At 42.0% G+C, this 16,031-nt stretch overlaps 1 protein-coding gene across 1 annotated transcript in view; it reads right to left on the bottom strand.

Moving 5' to 3' along the window:
• Positions 1-15,986, bottom strand: part of Polr2b (polymerase (RNA) II (DNA directed) polypeptide B) — a 38,845-nt gene extending 22,859 nt beyond the window's left edge. Inside the window, exons 1-9 of the mRNA NM_153798.2 lie at positions 15,840-15,986; positions 13,247-13,319; positions 10,470-10,620; positions 6,394-6,506; positions 6,040-6,259; positions 5,357-5,515; positions 2,752-2,916; positions 535-731; positions 303-422 (exon numbers count right to left, since the gene is read on the bottom strand). Coding sequence (NP_722493.2) covers positions 303-422; positions 535-731; positions 2,752-2,916; positions 5,357-5,515; positions 6,040-6,259; positions 6,394-6,506; positions 10,470-10,620; positions 13,247-13,319; positions 15,840-15,858 — 1,217 coding nt within the window. The 5' untranslated portion in view covers positions 15,859-15,986. The remainder of the gene's footprint in view (positions 1-302; positions 423-534; positions 732-2,751; positions 2,917-5,356; positions 5,516-6,039; positions 6,260-6,393; positions 6,507-10,469; positions 10,621-13,246; positions 13,320-15,839) is intronic.
• Positions 15,987-16,031: the final 45 nt, after the last annotated feature.

Genomic DNA, 16,031 nt, shown 5'->3' with positions numbered 1-16,031 from the left:
CAGAGATGATACCATCCACTAACAAGGCCACACAGTGATGTTATATTACCACTCTCTTTAGCATCTATATCCTATAAACGAATGTAGCAGGGAGAACAACTGCGATAAAGTACTTAAAGAAGGCTAAGATGAACTAATGTAGGGAGCTGAGGAGATCGCACAGCATAAAATACCTGCCGTGAAACCATAAGGACAAGAGCCTGTGTGTGCATAAGCGGCCACAGCGGCCACTCGGGTCACTAGGAAGACCCACCCGCAGAGGAAGTCATGGATTCTCTTCTGTGTCACTCTGTAATCCTTACCCTCTGAATAAGAATGCAAGCAGAGGCCCAGCAAGATCCAATCTCTTGTTGCCATAGTGATCTCTGTCGTCTAGTTCTCTTCTGCCTAGGGCTGCTAGAAGCAACCTATGAACCATATACCTAGAAAAGAAAATGACAACACCTGATTTTTAGCTTTTCTTGATATATCTCAAAACACAACTTACACAACTGTAACTCAGCAAAGATCTACAGATAGTAAAATCTAACTTACCCCAAGAAATAGGCCTTTTTGGTCTCACAGAAATCACTGACACCAACGTGAGGGAGCATTTCTTTCTGTAAGACTTCTTTTGCATATTTAATTCTTTTCTCCTTAGTAACACCAGGCTTTGCCCCTCTTGAACCGATGAAGTTTAAGGCAACATTCTGCTCTTGGATGACAAACGCTTCATCGAGAGATGGTTTAACCTAGCAAATAATCTATATTAAGTTTTTTTCAGGTTTATATTTTTACTTAAACTCATTTTATTAACATGCAAAATAACTGTGACCTATTTTTAGAAAATATCAGATTTGGAAGGCTCCTCAGAGACAGAGATATCTGTCAAATCCACCCAGTGTAAGCAATTTTGACCTATAAATGAAACCACCCACTATCTTAAAGGAGACTTTAAAACTGCACTGCAGAGCACACCTATATTCCACTCTTGCCCCTATCTACAGCCCCTGGGCAATCAAGTCAATAGTTTACCCTAGGGAAGGCTTAGACAAAATAGTTCTTGCTAGGGCTGTAACTCACTGAGAGCTTACCTAGCATGTGTGGACCAAGGGTCACCCAGCACCCCAACCCCAGCAAAAAATTTTTTCTGAGTTCTTTTCCAATGTTAAAATTCTCAATTTCCAACTATACCTAACAGTGGGCATAAGAAATTAGGGTATCAGTAAGAAGCTTAGCATCTGTAATTGCTCCCCAATCATGTATCTATCACACACATGAAAATGCTCTTCTAGCACTCATCCATCCATAGTCCAAATTCTAATCATAGTATCAAAGGTCAGAACAAGGCCACATAAGCCAGTCAAGGCCAGGCATGGTGGCACATGCCTGCAATCCCAGCACTCGAGAGACAGTCAAAAGAAAGCCAGCCTGTAGACACAGGGAGATCTAGGTCAACCAGGGCTAAAAAGTGAGACTCTGTCTCAATCAAATAACAACAATAAATACCCCACAAATGTATATGGGGTCAAGTAATATTTTTTAAGGGAAACTTACTTGTTACTACAAAACTATTTGGTTAAGGTTAATAATTTGGTTGGGTTTTGAAAAGGCATAACAACTAAAATGTACTTTCAAAGGATTAAAAATTATGAATTCTTGTTGAGTGAATGCTGGATACATAGGCCTGCAAAAATTAGTCTGTACTTCATAAGAACTAAAAGGAAAAACAATAATCTTCAGAAACCAATATACTTAAAGTGAGTCAGGTCTTTTTACTTCACTGAGACAAGTTTGGAGGCAGGCAACTTACTTACTAAGCCATTTTGCTGGCCCTAGAGTCGTTATTATTGGTGTCTGTGATGTGCTTGTGTGGCATAGCCTGCTGTGGAGTTGGCTGTCTCCATCCACCTCAACTAGGTGGTCAGGCTTGTGTAAGAGCTTCTATCAGCTGAGCCATCTTGATAGCCTGATTTTTTTTAATTTCTTGATTTTAATAGCTATACAATGATTCTATGGATGAATGCTCTGTTTCCTAGGAAATAAACACTGCCCTAAAGAAGCATAACATCTACAACTGTTCCCGAATGATCAAGACAAAGAAAATGTGATAATCCTTGCTGAGACTGGGTAAAGACTACAAGAAAATTCTAGTACTACTCTTACGATTTTCCTGAAAATTAGAAATTACTTCAAATAATTTTTTTTTTTTTTTTTTTTTTTTTTTTGGTTTTTTCGAGACAGGGTTTCTCTGTGCAACCTTGGCTGACCTGGAACTCACTTTGTAAACCAGGCTGGCCTCGAACTCAGAGATCCACCTGCCTCTGCCTCCCAAGTGCTGGGATTAAAGGCGTGCACCACCACGCCTGGCCAAATAAAAAATTTAAAACAAAAAAAGCCAGCTCTCAAGTGCTCATTCTCCATGTTCCTGAACTGTGCAAGCGAGTGTGCTTCCATGGTTTCCGTATTCCTGAACTGAGCAGGAGCACAGGCTTCTGTGGTTTCCACACTGCAGCGTCTTCAGGCGGCTAACACTGAATGCCAGCTGCTCCCACTAGTCTTTTCATGTCTCTGTTGTTACAGAGAACTGTCAGGGAGACTGGGACTGAGCTACACTTTCACTACACCGTAAATGCCACAAGGCGTGTGACAGGGAAATGAAGAAATGCTCTGAAGAGCATGTCTGCTGCTTTAAGGTTAGCAACCATCCGTCCGCATCTCTAAGTCTTTAAGCGTCTAACAGCAGGGAGCATGCATCTGCTTTCTCCTTACCATTTCCATCATCTCTGGATCCTCGAAGTCATAAATGATGTGTTCTAAAATATCTCTATCAGACACAAAGCCTAGTGCTCTGAACACAATGATGATAGGAACTTCTTGCTTGATGTATGGTAACGTTGCCACGATGCGCTGGCCAATAGCACTCTTCTTTGCACCCTAGAAAAGCAAAAGAGTGATATCAGAACATAAATACACAAGAGCTCCGAGAAACACAGTGTACCAGATGGCCAACTTAGTATACGGTACACACTTCAAAAGAAGAATGCCTATCTATTGTCCTCTAGTTTCTTTAAAAACCACTGAAACCGGGGGCTGGAGAGATGGCTCAGTGGTTAAGAGCACCGACTGCTCTTCCAAAGGTCCTGAGTTCAAATCCCAGCAACCACATGGTGGCTCGCAACCATCCGTAACAAAATATCTGATGTCCTCTTCTGGAGTGTCTGAAAACAGCTACAGTGTGCTTACATATAATAAATAAATAAATATTAAAAAAAAAAAAACCACTGAAACCGCTTACTAAAAATTCTTGTTTCTTAATTGGAGCCAGGATCTCACTGTCTCCCAGGTGGCCTAGAACCACACTGACCTGCATGCCTCTGTCTATGGAGTGCTAACATTAAGGATGTGCATCAACACACCCAGCAGGTTTATTACTTTTATGGACAACCTGGCCACTTAAAACCAAAAGAACTTTCCATTCTCTACGCTTGCTAAGATTTTCCTAGAATTACTGAATACCAAGTTTGGAAATAACTTTGGCACCCAAAAAGTACAAAAAGATTGTTACTTTGCCATCCCTGAACACAGTAAGAGAGAAATAAAAAGTAGATTGCAAGGGGGGAGAGACTCTGTGAGAGGAGGACCAGGAGGGGGGCAGAGTTTGGAATGTAAATAAACAAATACTAGACTGCAAGGGGCAGCTGGAAGAAATGATCAGTGGTTAAGAGCACGTGCTGCTCCTACAAAAGACCCAGGTTAAGTTCTCAGCACCCACACGGCACGTTCACAACTATCTTCAGTTCAAAGGGATCCAATACACTCTTCTGATCTCTGTGAATACTAGGAATGCACATGGCATACATACACACACAACAGGCAAAACAGTGATATACATAAAATAAAAATAAACCTTAAAAAAAATTAGATGGCTGGGTGCTGGTCATTGTACAAATGTCTCTAATCCCAGTACCCCAGAGGCTGAGAGAGACAGATCTCTGTGAGTTCCTGGACTACCAGGACTATATAGAGATCCTTTCTCAAAATAGGTTAGGATAAAAGGAAAAGGAAAGACAAAAATAGGAAAGCCAAGCCAGGATGTTTCTGCCTGGTCACCTAACATTCCATTCAGTCATCAATTTGTGTCATCATCAGATGGGTCAGGTGGTGCCACACTAGCCTGGTGGAGACCAGAGTTCAGTAATCAGAATGCAGAGAGAGATCAAAGAAAACCAGCTCCACAAAGTTGTCCTCTGGCCTCCACATACGTGCTGTGTTGTGAACTCGTCCCCTGCCGTATCATCATGCACACACACAGAATAATATTTTAGAACTGATTTTAGTGGCTGGAGAGATGATTCATCTGGTAAGAGCACAGCCTGTTCTAGAGGACCCAGGTTCAGTTCCCAGCACCCACAAGTCAGTAAATAAGCTACTGTTGTAGCTTCCACTGTAATCTTCATGATGAGGAAGCAGACAGGCCAGGCAGTACTGGTGCATGCCTTTCATCCCAGAATTCAGGAGGCAGAGGCAGACAAATCTCAAGTTTGAAGCCAATCAGATCAGTACAGAGCAAGTTCCAGGACAGCCAGGGCTACCCAGAGAAACCCTGTGTTGAAAATGCACCCTCTCCATCCCACCCCCCCAAAAATAGTCTGATGGGCTGGAGACATGATCAGAGTTTAAGAATATATCCCAGTACCCACACTGGCCAGCTCATAACTGTCTGTGAACTACAGCTACAAGAAGATCCTATGCCTCTAGCCTCTTTGAGCAACTACACTCAGATGCACATACCCACATATAGACACACACACATACATATAATTAAGATAAATGTAACTTGGGCATTGTAGCACAAGCCTTTTAATCCTAGCACTCAGGAGCCAGAGGCAGGCTTCTATGAGTTCAAGGGTAGCCTGGTCTATAGAGTGAGTTCCAGAACAACTGAGCTACATAGTGAGACCCTGTCTCAAAAAAAGAAAAAATCTTAAATAGTCTAGTAAATTGTAAAACAAGGCCAGGCAATAGTGGCACACACCTTTAATCCCAGCACTTAGGCAAAGGAAGGCAAATCCCTGAGTGTGGGTCCAGCCTGGTCTACAGAGTGAGTTACAGGACATCCAGGGCTACACAGAGAAACCATGACTTGGAAAAAGCCAGGAAAAAAAAGAAAAGACGAGACAAGACAAGACGAGATGAGACAAGACCATGCCTTAATAAAAATTACAAAACAAGAAATGAGACAGAGCTGAGGCTGTCACTCAGCGACAGAGCACTGTCTAAGCTCTAGATTCAATCCTCAGTACAAAAATGTTTAAGTAGGTAAAGCAAAGCACAAAGGAAAAGCCCAGACATCACATACCCAGCATTAGCATACCTGTCCTCCTCTGGCCAGCATGCTAACCCATATAGTACTGGTGGGTCGGGAAGAATTCTCCAGGCATGAGCGACATTCTCCTGTATAGGCATACTTGGAATCCTTTTTGGCAAACACATAGACTGTGTTTGTTGCCATTTTCTCTTGAGCTATCAGAACCTATAGAAACAGTAAGAAAATTACAGCCAAGAAACAAAAAAGGTCATTGAAATGGCAAGAAGTAAAACCTCCATGGTTATTTAGTCTGGTCATATAGGCTTATACTTCACAGAAATATACAAGCTATAACCGCTGGCAAATTTCTAATGAACATTATACACAATTTCATAAAGTTTTCATTTACAAAAGTTTATGTATCACACCTTAAATAACTCAACTGTCACTTTCAGATTATCTGTAGGAATGCATACTTTCCATTTTATAAAAATTCATTTTAGAGTGTGTGTGTGTGTATGGTAGCCATGGAGGCCAGAAGAGGGCATCAAGCACCCTGGAAGTGGAGCTACAAGTGACAATGCCACTCCCTGTGGTGATACTGGGAGCCAAATTCGAACCCTCAGCAGGAGTAGCATGTGGTCTTATGTCCTGAACCATCTCCAGACCTGAGAATGCACACCTTTTAATTTTACTTTAGTAATTTCAATGTTAACTATCTTTTTAGTGTGCTTTAAATACCACTATACCTTTTCTGATCCATTGATAATAAAATAGCCACCGGGATCCAAAGGACACTCATTCAGCTCACACAGGTCACGATCTGTTAAGCCATTTAACAGGCAGTAGGTGGAGCGCAGCATAATTGGAATTTTCCCTATGAACGTTTTCTGGTGCTGAGTCTGCAGCTGTTCTTCACCTTCTTTAATGACTGTCTTTGTTATGTCAACGTAAAGCGGAGCAGAATACCTGCAAATAGAAGTGGGTCAGAACTGGCCAGAAGTTATTTGCTAAAATAACTACTTAAGTTGTTTGTTTGTTTGTTTGTTTGTTTTAATTCAGTATCAGATGCTAACAAAGGAAAAAAAAAAGGTCTCTCTTACGTGAGATTTCTTAACCTGGCTTCATTTGGCATCATTGGCGAAGGGGCACCATCTCTTTCCCAATGAGTAGGTTTGGAGAGGTAAATTTGTTCAAACTTCAGTAAATATCTTGGCTGAAATTAAACAAAAGCATAATAAGTTTGGAAAGCCAGGTTTTTACTGTACATTTGTAACCTCAGCACTCAGAAGGCCAAGGTGGGAGAATCATGAGTTTAAAGCCAGACTAGGCAATATAGCAAAACCTTGCCCCAAAATACACATTGAAGTAGTAATTACTCCATCTTAATTGACATTAGCATTTTAAGTAGAAGCAACTCTACAACCTAACAAAACCTAACCAATTTTACTGACATGAGGATGCTCTAAAGTTAAAATCCACATTACAGTGATGTGGTTTGTCCTACATTATATTATACATAACTACTATTGTATTATTATTTATATTAGTATTTTATACAATATACTTGTTATACCAATATAATTATTATATAAGTTTAAATAATATATATTGATAATATATTTTTTTAAACCAGGCATGGTCATGCACACCTTTAATCCCAGCATTCAGATGGCAGGGTCAGGTAGATTTTTGTGAGTTTGAAGCCAGCCTAGTCTACAAAAGAAATTCCAGGACACCCAGAGCTATATAAAGAAAATGTCTCAAAAATAAATGAATAAATGATTTTGATTATCTCTATTTCTAGGTAATGGATATATTATCTTTGAAAGTAAATGCCACATGTGTAGGTCCCTAAGGAAGCCAGAAGAAGGTGTGAGACCCTCACAGGAGCCCTAGGAACCAAACTCAGAACTTTCATCTCTTATATCTGAGGAGGCCTTTTTCACTGGGAATGGGGGAGCTGAGACAGACTCCCTCAGCTCAAGATGGCCTCACTGTGCAGCTTTACTACACATCCAAGGCAGGCCTTCTACTGGAGCCTCATGCCTGCGTCTCTCACATGCTGAGATCCCTCCCAGGCATACAGCACCTTGTCTGGCCCAAACAGTCATTATTTACCACATATGTCATCTGCTCTAAATTTATTTCAAAAAATCAAAACTGTGTTCCCCAACCCCACTGCCCCTCAGCTCCCGCCGGCCGTCCCCGCCAGGCATTTTACTTATGTTTTACATCCTGAGAAAGGAACCCAAGAACTTTCTCCCGTGTATTCATCCTGCTTCTGCAGGGACCACGATGCCAGCTGAGGTTGTCAATACACTGACACCAAACTGACGGGATGGGAGCAAACTATCCTGCTATTTTAATAAAACTTAGTGCTGCTCAAATCTGGGGCTAACCACTACACATTTATCTTTCCTGCCTGTATGGTGCACAATAATTTTTCCAGTTCTAAAATCATCAGTGATTTCAAATTCTCCAATGTAACTACATTTCATCATGACAGACAGAAACTGGACTATGGCCTGGCATTGGTACCACGCACCTTTAATCCCAGCACGTAGAAAGCAGAGGCAGGTGGATCTCTGAGTTCCAGGCCAGCCTGGTCTACAGAGTGAGTTCCAGGATAGCCAGGGCTATACAGAGAAACCGTGCCAAAAAGAAAAGAAAAGAAAAGAAAAGAAAAGAAAAGAGAAGAGAAGAGAGGGGAGGGGAGGGGGGAGGGGGGAGGGGAAGGGAGGGGAGGGGGAGGGAACAAAACAAAACTGGGTCATGTGTGACTCTGGCACTTGCTCTTGAAAACATCAGCCAGGACATTTATGTGCACCATGATGGCCATGTGCAAGCGCAGAGAGACAGCAGAAATCAAGATGATCCTTATTAATGATCTATACACTTACATGTGCGCTCTCACTGGTGAGGATGGAAAGTACAAAGTGTCCAAAGGGGGCGGAGAACAGGGAGGAGATAAAGTTAAGCCTAACTCTTCAATTATATCTACATGTTTAATTGTTTGTTTGTTTTCAAGACAGGGTTTCTCTGTGTAGCCCTTGCTATCCTGGAACTCACTCTGTAGATCAGACTGGCTTCAAACTGAGAAATCCACCTGCCTCTGCCTCCCAAGTGCTGGGATTAAAGACATACGCCACCACTGCCCTGCTATATCTACTTTTAAAACCCAAATCTTTCTATAAAAAAAGGCTTCCAGTCTGACTGACCATCAATGAAACTCTTCTGTGAGGCCTGAAGATTTAGCTCACGGTAGAACACTTGCCTGGCCTACGTGAAGTCCCATCCATGATTCCCATTATCACAAAAAACAAACAAGTTTTTAAACATGTATCTGCTGCCTGATAAAGCAATCCATGAGAAGAACTATTCTGACAGAAATAGACACAGGATTTCTCTCTATTATCAAATCTTAGAGATAACTAAGCAGATCATTTATGAAGGAAAACTACTCCCAAGCCAGAGTAGAGGGAACAGTAGAGCTGTCAGCGAACCAAGGGACAAGTCACCCTCTTTCCCACCATCACCTTAGACATTATCTTACGCCTAAGCTGCTCCAAGACTCTCAATCATCTCTAGACCCTTTCTACTTCAAGTAGAACCATTTACCTTTCTAAATGCGTATGTTAGACATATCCTTTGGCAATCCTTCAACAAATTCTCCAGAGCCTTTGATAAGCTGGCTCCATCTTACCTTCACCCAATGCTCTCACAACCAGATACATCCAATTTCATATGCTGCTTACTGTGGGCCCCACCCACTTCTCAAGCTAAGTACATCAACTACTTTCTTTTTCAAAGACCTAAGCCACCTCTTCTGAGGAAAGCCATCCCTACCTTGACTGCCAGCTCAAGTTCCCCATCTTCCTACATCAGCTGAGCTTTAGAAACAGCTTCTTCCTGCAGTGTTCACCACACTGGCCCTCTGAATTGACTTTTAACTCTTCACTTATGCAAAGATCATGACGAGAAAATAACTTGGGAGACTTAAAAAAACACATTATGGTCCTTTTTCAAGTACAATCCCTGAAAAGCCAATTTACTTTTGCTTTTAAGCAAAATTCTGTGCAGCAGCTTCAATTAGAATGAGAGTAATAGACCAGATCTCAGGATACAATTTAGAAAAAAAAGGACTTGACCGGCTAGAGATAATAACCTTTCTTCCTCTAGCTCTTCTCTGGCTGACCCTACCTCATGTTGTTTTGCAGTTTCCTTGTTTCTCAGAGACCAAGATGCTACTGTAGCTGCCTCTCTCTATTTCTCTGCAAACGGAACACTCAGTAACTATTTTGGACTTCTGTGAATCACTTATTTAAAAAACTGTAAAATTATACAGTAATAGATCTGGTCTATTACTCTCCTTGCTATAATTTAAAAACCACATGTGTTTGAATTAAAAATCAGCAAAAAAGCTAAACGAGCTATTATGCCTAATTTCCCTTTTTGACCTCAGATTTTAATGATGTATTCCATACAATGCAATAAAGAAAAATCAAGAGTCTGGGCAATCCACAAGAAGGCCAGTCAAAAGGATCATGACTTCAAGGCCAACCTTAGTAACAGAGACACTCTGTCAGAAGAAAGGAAGGAAGGGAGGGAGGGAGGGAGGGAGGGAGGGAGGGAGGGAGGGAGGGAGGGAGGGAGGGAGGGAGGGAAGAGAGAGAAGGAAACTGTCCTTCAAACAGCCTTTCTCTCATGATTCTTAGACTGTGGGATCATCCAAAACTATATAACTGTTTCCAGTCCATGTCTCAGGTACTTTACAGAGTTCTCTCTTCCCAACCACTAAGTACTCACTGAGGGCACTGGGTGCATATCTGTAAATCCCAGCTACTAGGAAGACTGAGGCAGGATATACAATTCAAGTCTGGTCTGGGCAACTTACCAAGGCCTTGCCTCAAAATAAAAACTAAAAAGAAATGAGACAAAGCTTAGGGGTAGAGTGTTACCTAGTATACATAAGGTCTTACAGTCTACACTAAAACCAAAATGTACATAGTATCTGAGTAAAGATTAAGGCTTTACATCATTTGAAAAAAATGCACATCTTCATTAACAAAGATCAATCCGTGGAGGTGCTGTGGTGCCCTGCAGAAGCTACTGAGTGAGGGGGCCTGAGACTCGGGTGCTCCCCGCCACCGGCGCAGCAGGGAAATAACTGTCTTACCGGCTCTTCAACTTCTCCACTGGCGTGCTGAGCTTCGGCCTGTAGGTCAATCGGTGGTGCATCTTCCACAATTCTTTGAACAGACATCTGAATAAACTCATCAAAGGAATCCAGCTGTTGTCTGACCAAGCCTTTCTCATCAAAGTAAGAACTAGGAAAATATTAAGGTCATAATCAGTTGCAACTCAATTTGTTTTCCTGCATATTTCATTTTCATTTAATCCAGCAGTTCTCAACCTGTGGGTTGTCACCCTTTTGGCAAATCTCTATCTCCAAAAATAAGTACATTACAACTCATAAAGTAGTAAATTTACACTTCTGAACAGCAACAAAAATACTTTTATGGTTGGGGGTTGCCATAACATGAGGAACTATTTTGGGTTTTATTTTTGCTTTGTTTGTTTGTTTTTTATGTATTCACCGTTGCTCTCTTCAAACACACCAGAAGAGGACATCAGACCCCACTGCAGATGGTTGTGAGCCACCACATGGTTGCTGGGAATTGAACTCACGACACTGAGAGTAGTCAGTGCTCTTTTTTTTTTTTTTTTTTTTTTAACTATCTGTAAGTGCACTGTAGCTGTCTTCAGACACTCCAGAAGCGGGAATCAGATCTTGTTATAGATGGTTGTGAGCCACCATGTGGTTGCTGGGATTTGATCTCAGGACTTTTGGAAGAGCAGGCGGCGCTCCTAACCGCTGAGCCATCTCTCCAGCCCTAGTCAGTGCTCTTAATCACTGAGTCATCTCTTCAGCCCGAGGAACTGTTTTAAGGGTCAGAGCATTAGTGAGGTTGAGAACTGCTGACTTAATCCAATTCAACAAAGATTGATGAGATGCCAACCAATACACATCAATCATTACATAAGGCCAGTTACATAAGGCCAGGAGTGTTTTCTTTGCAGACATGTTTGGGAGGGAGAAAGGAGAAAACGGTGGGCAATTAAAGCACAACATAACAACTATAAGGCAGCTCTGATCTATAAACAAACTTCATCCAAACTCGAAGCATTTCCCACTGCCATGTTATTATATACAATGTGACTGTTGGTGTGGTGTTCCTGACATAACAGGGTAGAACTTTGTCACTTATTTCTGAGTGCTCATCCTGTGTTTTACTTCAGCTCAATTACACTTGGAAAAGGGTCGGAGTCTGGACTGAAACACAACTTTGATATGACTTTACTCATTTACAATAATTTAACAACAAACAGAATTAGATTAGCATCACCAATAATACCAATAGTAATAAGTGCACCTCTTAATACAAAGGACTCATCCAAACACAATACAAGGAAAGCCAGACAAACCACAACCCACAAGTACTGTACAAAATAACCGACCAGATTTCTTATCTTAAAAAAAGAAGACAGGCTGAGAAACTGTTTCAGATTGAAGGAAGCAGAAAAATAAGTCATAAAAGAAAATGTATGAAGCTGAAGAAATGGTTCTGCAGTTAAGAGTCTATATTCCTGTTGCTAGACACATAGCTTTACATAGTCTGGTAAAGAGCAAGCGGCTGATCCTTCCAAAGGAGCCAAGTTCAATTCCTAGCACCCACGCGGTGGCTCACAATTATCTGCAACTCCTGTTCCAGGGAATCTGACGCCCTCTTCTGGCCTCCATGGGTACCTGTACACTAGGCATGCATAAACTCACATAGGCATAGAAACACAAAAAAAGTAAAATTAAAAAAAAAAAAAAACTAAAAAAGAACAACAAAACCTACAACCCTCAAAGACCTGAGACAGGAGGACTAGCAGGTTCCAGCTCAGGCTATGCTGAGTCCTGGTCTCAAAAACACTAATTGACAAAAATAAATTCCAGTAGATAGCCGGGAGTGGTGGCACACGCCTTTAATCCCAGCACTGGGGAGGCAGAGGCAGGCAGATTGCTGAGTTCCAGGCCAGCCTGGTCTACAAAGTGAGTTCCAGGACAGCCAGGGCTATACAGAGAAACCCTGCCTTGAGAGAAAGAAAAAAAAAAAAAAAAAAAATTCCAGTAGATAGCCCTAGGTCCAGAATGAGAAAAAAATTTTTTGTTTGCTATAAAACTAAGTAAGGTAACTAGCAAAACGTAGGTAGATACTATAAGTTAAGTAAGATTGTTGTATCCATATTAATTCCTATATTGTGATTATGTTATTAAAAACTCCTGCTACTTACTCTCTAATGTTTCTAATGAGAAATGCACAAAGAGAGGAAGAAAAAAAAAGAAAAGAAAAAGTAGGCCAGGTGGTGTCACACGCCTATAATCCCAGCAGTCGGCCAGGTGGTGTCACACGCCTATAATCCCAGCAGTCAGGAAGCAAAGGCAGGCAGACCTCTGTGAGTTCGAGGGCAGGGTTTACAAAAGCAGTTCCAGAGCAGCCAGCGCTACACAGAAAACCCGTCTCAAACAACAAGAAGCACACAAGCAAATCGTATGAGGTCAATATTTAAGGCTTCAATGAAGTGCATAAATGAATTTTTTAGCTTTTCTCTAAGGTGGAAATACTTTAAATAAATACAGCCAGTCATGGTGAGGTGCCCCTCTAATCCTAGCACTCAGAAGGCTGAAGCAAGAGGTTCAAACCAGCCCAGACTGCAGCAAGTTCCACAGCATCCAGCGCTGCATACAGTACTGTCTGCATAAAACAAAGCCAGCCCTGTAAGTAACTAATAGATGCTACATCCATTAGCAAGCACAGAGAAGACCAAGGTCTATCCAGAAGGAAAAGAACAACAGGACCAGACCTTCTAGTATCGACTAAAGCCTGTGCCATTCGGTCGAGTTACCTGATCACGATCCAGCATGCTTCCTGCCACAGATCCGGAGTGATCTCATCGTCGTCTTCATCATATTGCATGTCTGCAAAAACAAAACACTATGCTCACTGGCCCTGACATGCCACGAGTTCACAGTCACCTCCATGAAGTAAATAGCACTCTGCTAAATAAAAGGCAACCACGTCACCCGACTTTCCTAGAATTTCAGACAATTAATGTCATATGCCTATGTCATATTAATATTCTTCCTATATAGAGTTTTTACAACAAAGGTTCGGTTAAGTTGTGAGAATTTATAATTTCTGTCTGCTCAAGAAAAATCCATGTACTAAGAGCTAAGCAGGAGCAAGATCCTCTGACCAGTAAGGCCTCATAGACAACAATGAGAGGGAAAATTGTTTAACTTAGCAACACCCTGGGGTGGTCTATGACTTCAACATTTCATACATTTATATATGCATATTTCAAATGTATGATATATACATGCATGTACATGTGTGTGTGTATATATATATATATATATACACACTATGCATATATGTATAGTATATATGTATTATATATATATGGGTTTTTGGGGTTTTTTTTGAGACAGGATCTCACTATGTAGTCTAGCTACAAGAACTGGCCTTAAACTTACAGAGATCCTCCTGCCTCTGCCTCTCAACCTATGACTAAAGACATGTGCCAACATGCCTGGCCTTTTCCAAAGATTCCCAACCCTCTTCTTTGTGATCTTGCCCCTCCTATCAAGATAAGGAGTCAGCCAGGCATGCTGGTGCACACCTGCCGTTCCAGCACTCAGGAGGCAAGAAGTAGAAGGATCACCATAAATGACAGGCCAGTCTGAGAGACACGATGAGCCCCTGTCTCAAAAAGAAACAAAGATAAAGGGTCTATACATCCTCTCCATGGGTTTTCATAATTTTCAACTCTCCAGTAAAGCCTGCGGCTAGAATGAGGTCACATGGTTTCAGGACAAGGTCAGAAAAAGCACTGCAATTCTGACTTGTTTGCTCTGAAGGCCAGAACTGTCACTAAAAAGCTTCTAATACTTTCCCAATGCTCGCTGATAATGCCAAACTGTAAGAGCCACTTACAGACATTCCAGTCAGAAATCCCACAGATTTTCTCAAGGTTTACTTTTATTTTATGCATATGATCTTTATGCCTACATGCACGCATGGGCTCCGGATATGTACTATTGGATCTCCTAGATTCATGCACAGCACGTTCTGGGAACCAAACCCAAGTCCTCTGCAAGAATGAGCGACAAGTACTCTTAACTGCTGAGCCATCTCTCCAGCCCCCTTGATTCAGAAACTCTGAAAGAGAGTCAACTCATGCCCACCATGCCCTGTACAGCTTTCCAAATAGTATGACCTTCCCCCACCCCCTCCATGCCTAAGACTGACTGCAGAGCATGGCCCACACTAGGCAGTACGAGCACCAGGCTACATCTCCAGTCCAGTAAGAAAGCTTCGTTTGAGCATCACGCTCCTGTTAAAAGTATCTGAAGAGTGAAATATGCTCTACAGAAATATATAGTCTGAGGGCCATGAACCTGAATTCAAACTCCAGGACCTCTATGGTACACCCCATGAGTGCGCCCACATTCATACATATGCACAAAATAAATAAATGTCATATGGTTTTAAAGCTCCTAAATTTCCTTCAAGTAAGAATAACTTTAAAAAGAATATAACGATTCTAATAGATTCTAATGAGGTATGAATGGGTCTGAGACATTGAAGCAATTTTAAAAGTTAAAGCGTTTGCTTCTATTGTTTCCATGAGAAAAGGGGGAGGGAGGGGAATGCATAGGACAGCCACAAAGTTGGGAGCTGGAATAAAATGATTTTTGATCAGAGAAAAGGGAGCTTAAAAAAAACACACACACAACATGAAAATAAAATGGGTAGGACTAAGAAGTGTTCATACAAAAAGTAAAAAGCCATTTTGTCCTCGTGAAAATGGAAAACATACCATCCTAGAACTGTCATCTCGTGGGAAGTGACCGCTTAAGGCCATCTTTTAAGGCAGTTTACTTAAACTGAAGACAGTGTGAAGGAATGTCAACCCAGAACCCGTTCTTTGTCCCTAATACGTCCAGAGTTTAACAATGTCTAACACAAGGACGTGGTCAAAAATTGAGCTTCCTGGGCCTAGAAATATGGCTCAGAAGCAGAGTATGTGCAGACAGGCCCTGGGTTCAATTCCCTGTGCCGTTTAATAATAATAATAATAATAATAATAATAATAATAGCTATTCAATAAGTCGACTGAAATGATAAATGAAATCAATCAACATCAAACAACTAAATGTTAGTTAATAAGCTACGCTATGTCGATTCTGGAAGGTGGTTACAGATTTAACGGGAGGCCGTGTAGGGAGCAATCAAGCCGACCCAGGAACGTGAACCCCGAGCCTGCACCGCTAGCAAAGCCCACTTCGTTCCCGGGCTAAATCGTAGGAACCAGGCTGCCGGGAGCCCGCGCGCCACGGACGGGATGCGGCGGCTGGCGCTGATCCCTGCTGCAGGTCCCCCGCCGTCCCGCCTAAGGGGCTATAGCGTGAAGCGTGCCTCAAGCGGTCACTTACCCTCGTCGGCGTCATACATCTTGGCCAAAGGTTTCTGGAGCTCTTACTCGGAATCGCAAAGCTGGAGACGGGAAGCGCGGCGGCAAACTCAAGAGTGCGATACCAAGCAATGTCCGTCTCCGACGTTCCCAGAATCCTCGGCGTCTCAGCGAGGGGGCGGGGTGTGAGGCTTGCGCCTGCGCAGACGACTGG

Source organism: Mus musculus, chromosome 5, assembly GCF_000001635.26.
Source record: "Mus musculus strain C57BL/6J chromosome 5, GRCm38.p6 C57BL/6J".
In the NCBI taxonomy this organism is placed as follows: Eukaryota; Metazoa; Chordata; class Mammalia; order Rodentia; family Muridae; genus Mus; species Mus musculus.
Note: the sequence above shows the minus strand (reverse complement) of the source record. Positions and strands in the feature narration are given on the sequence as shown.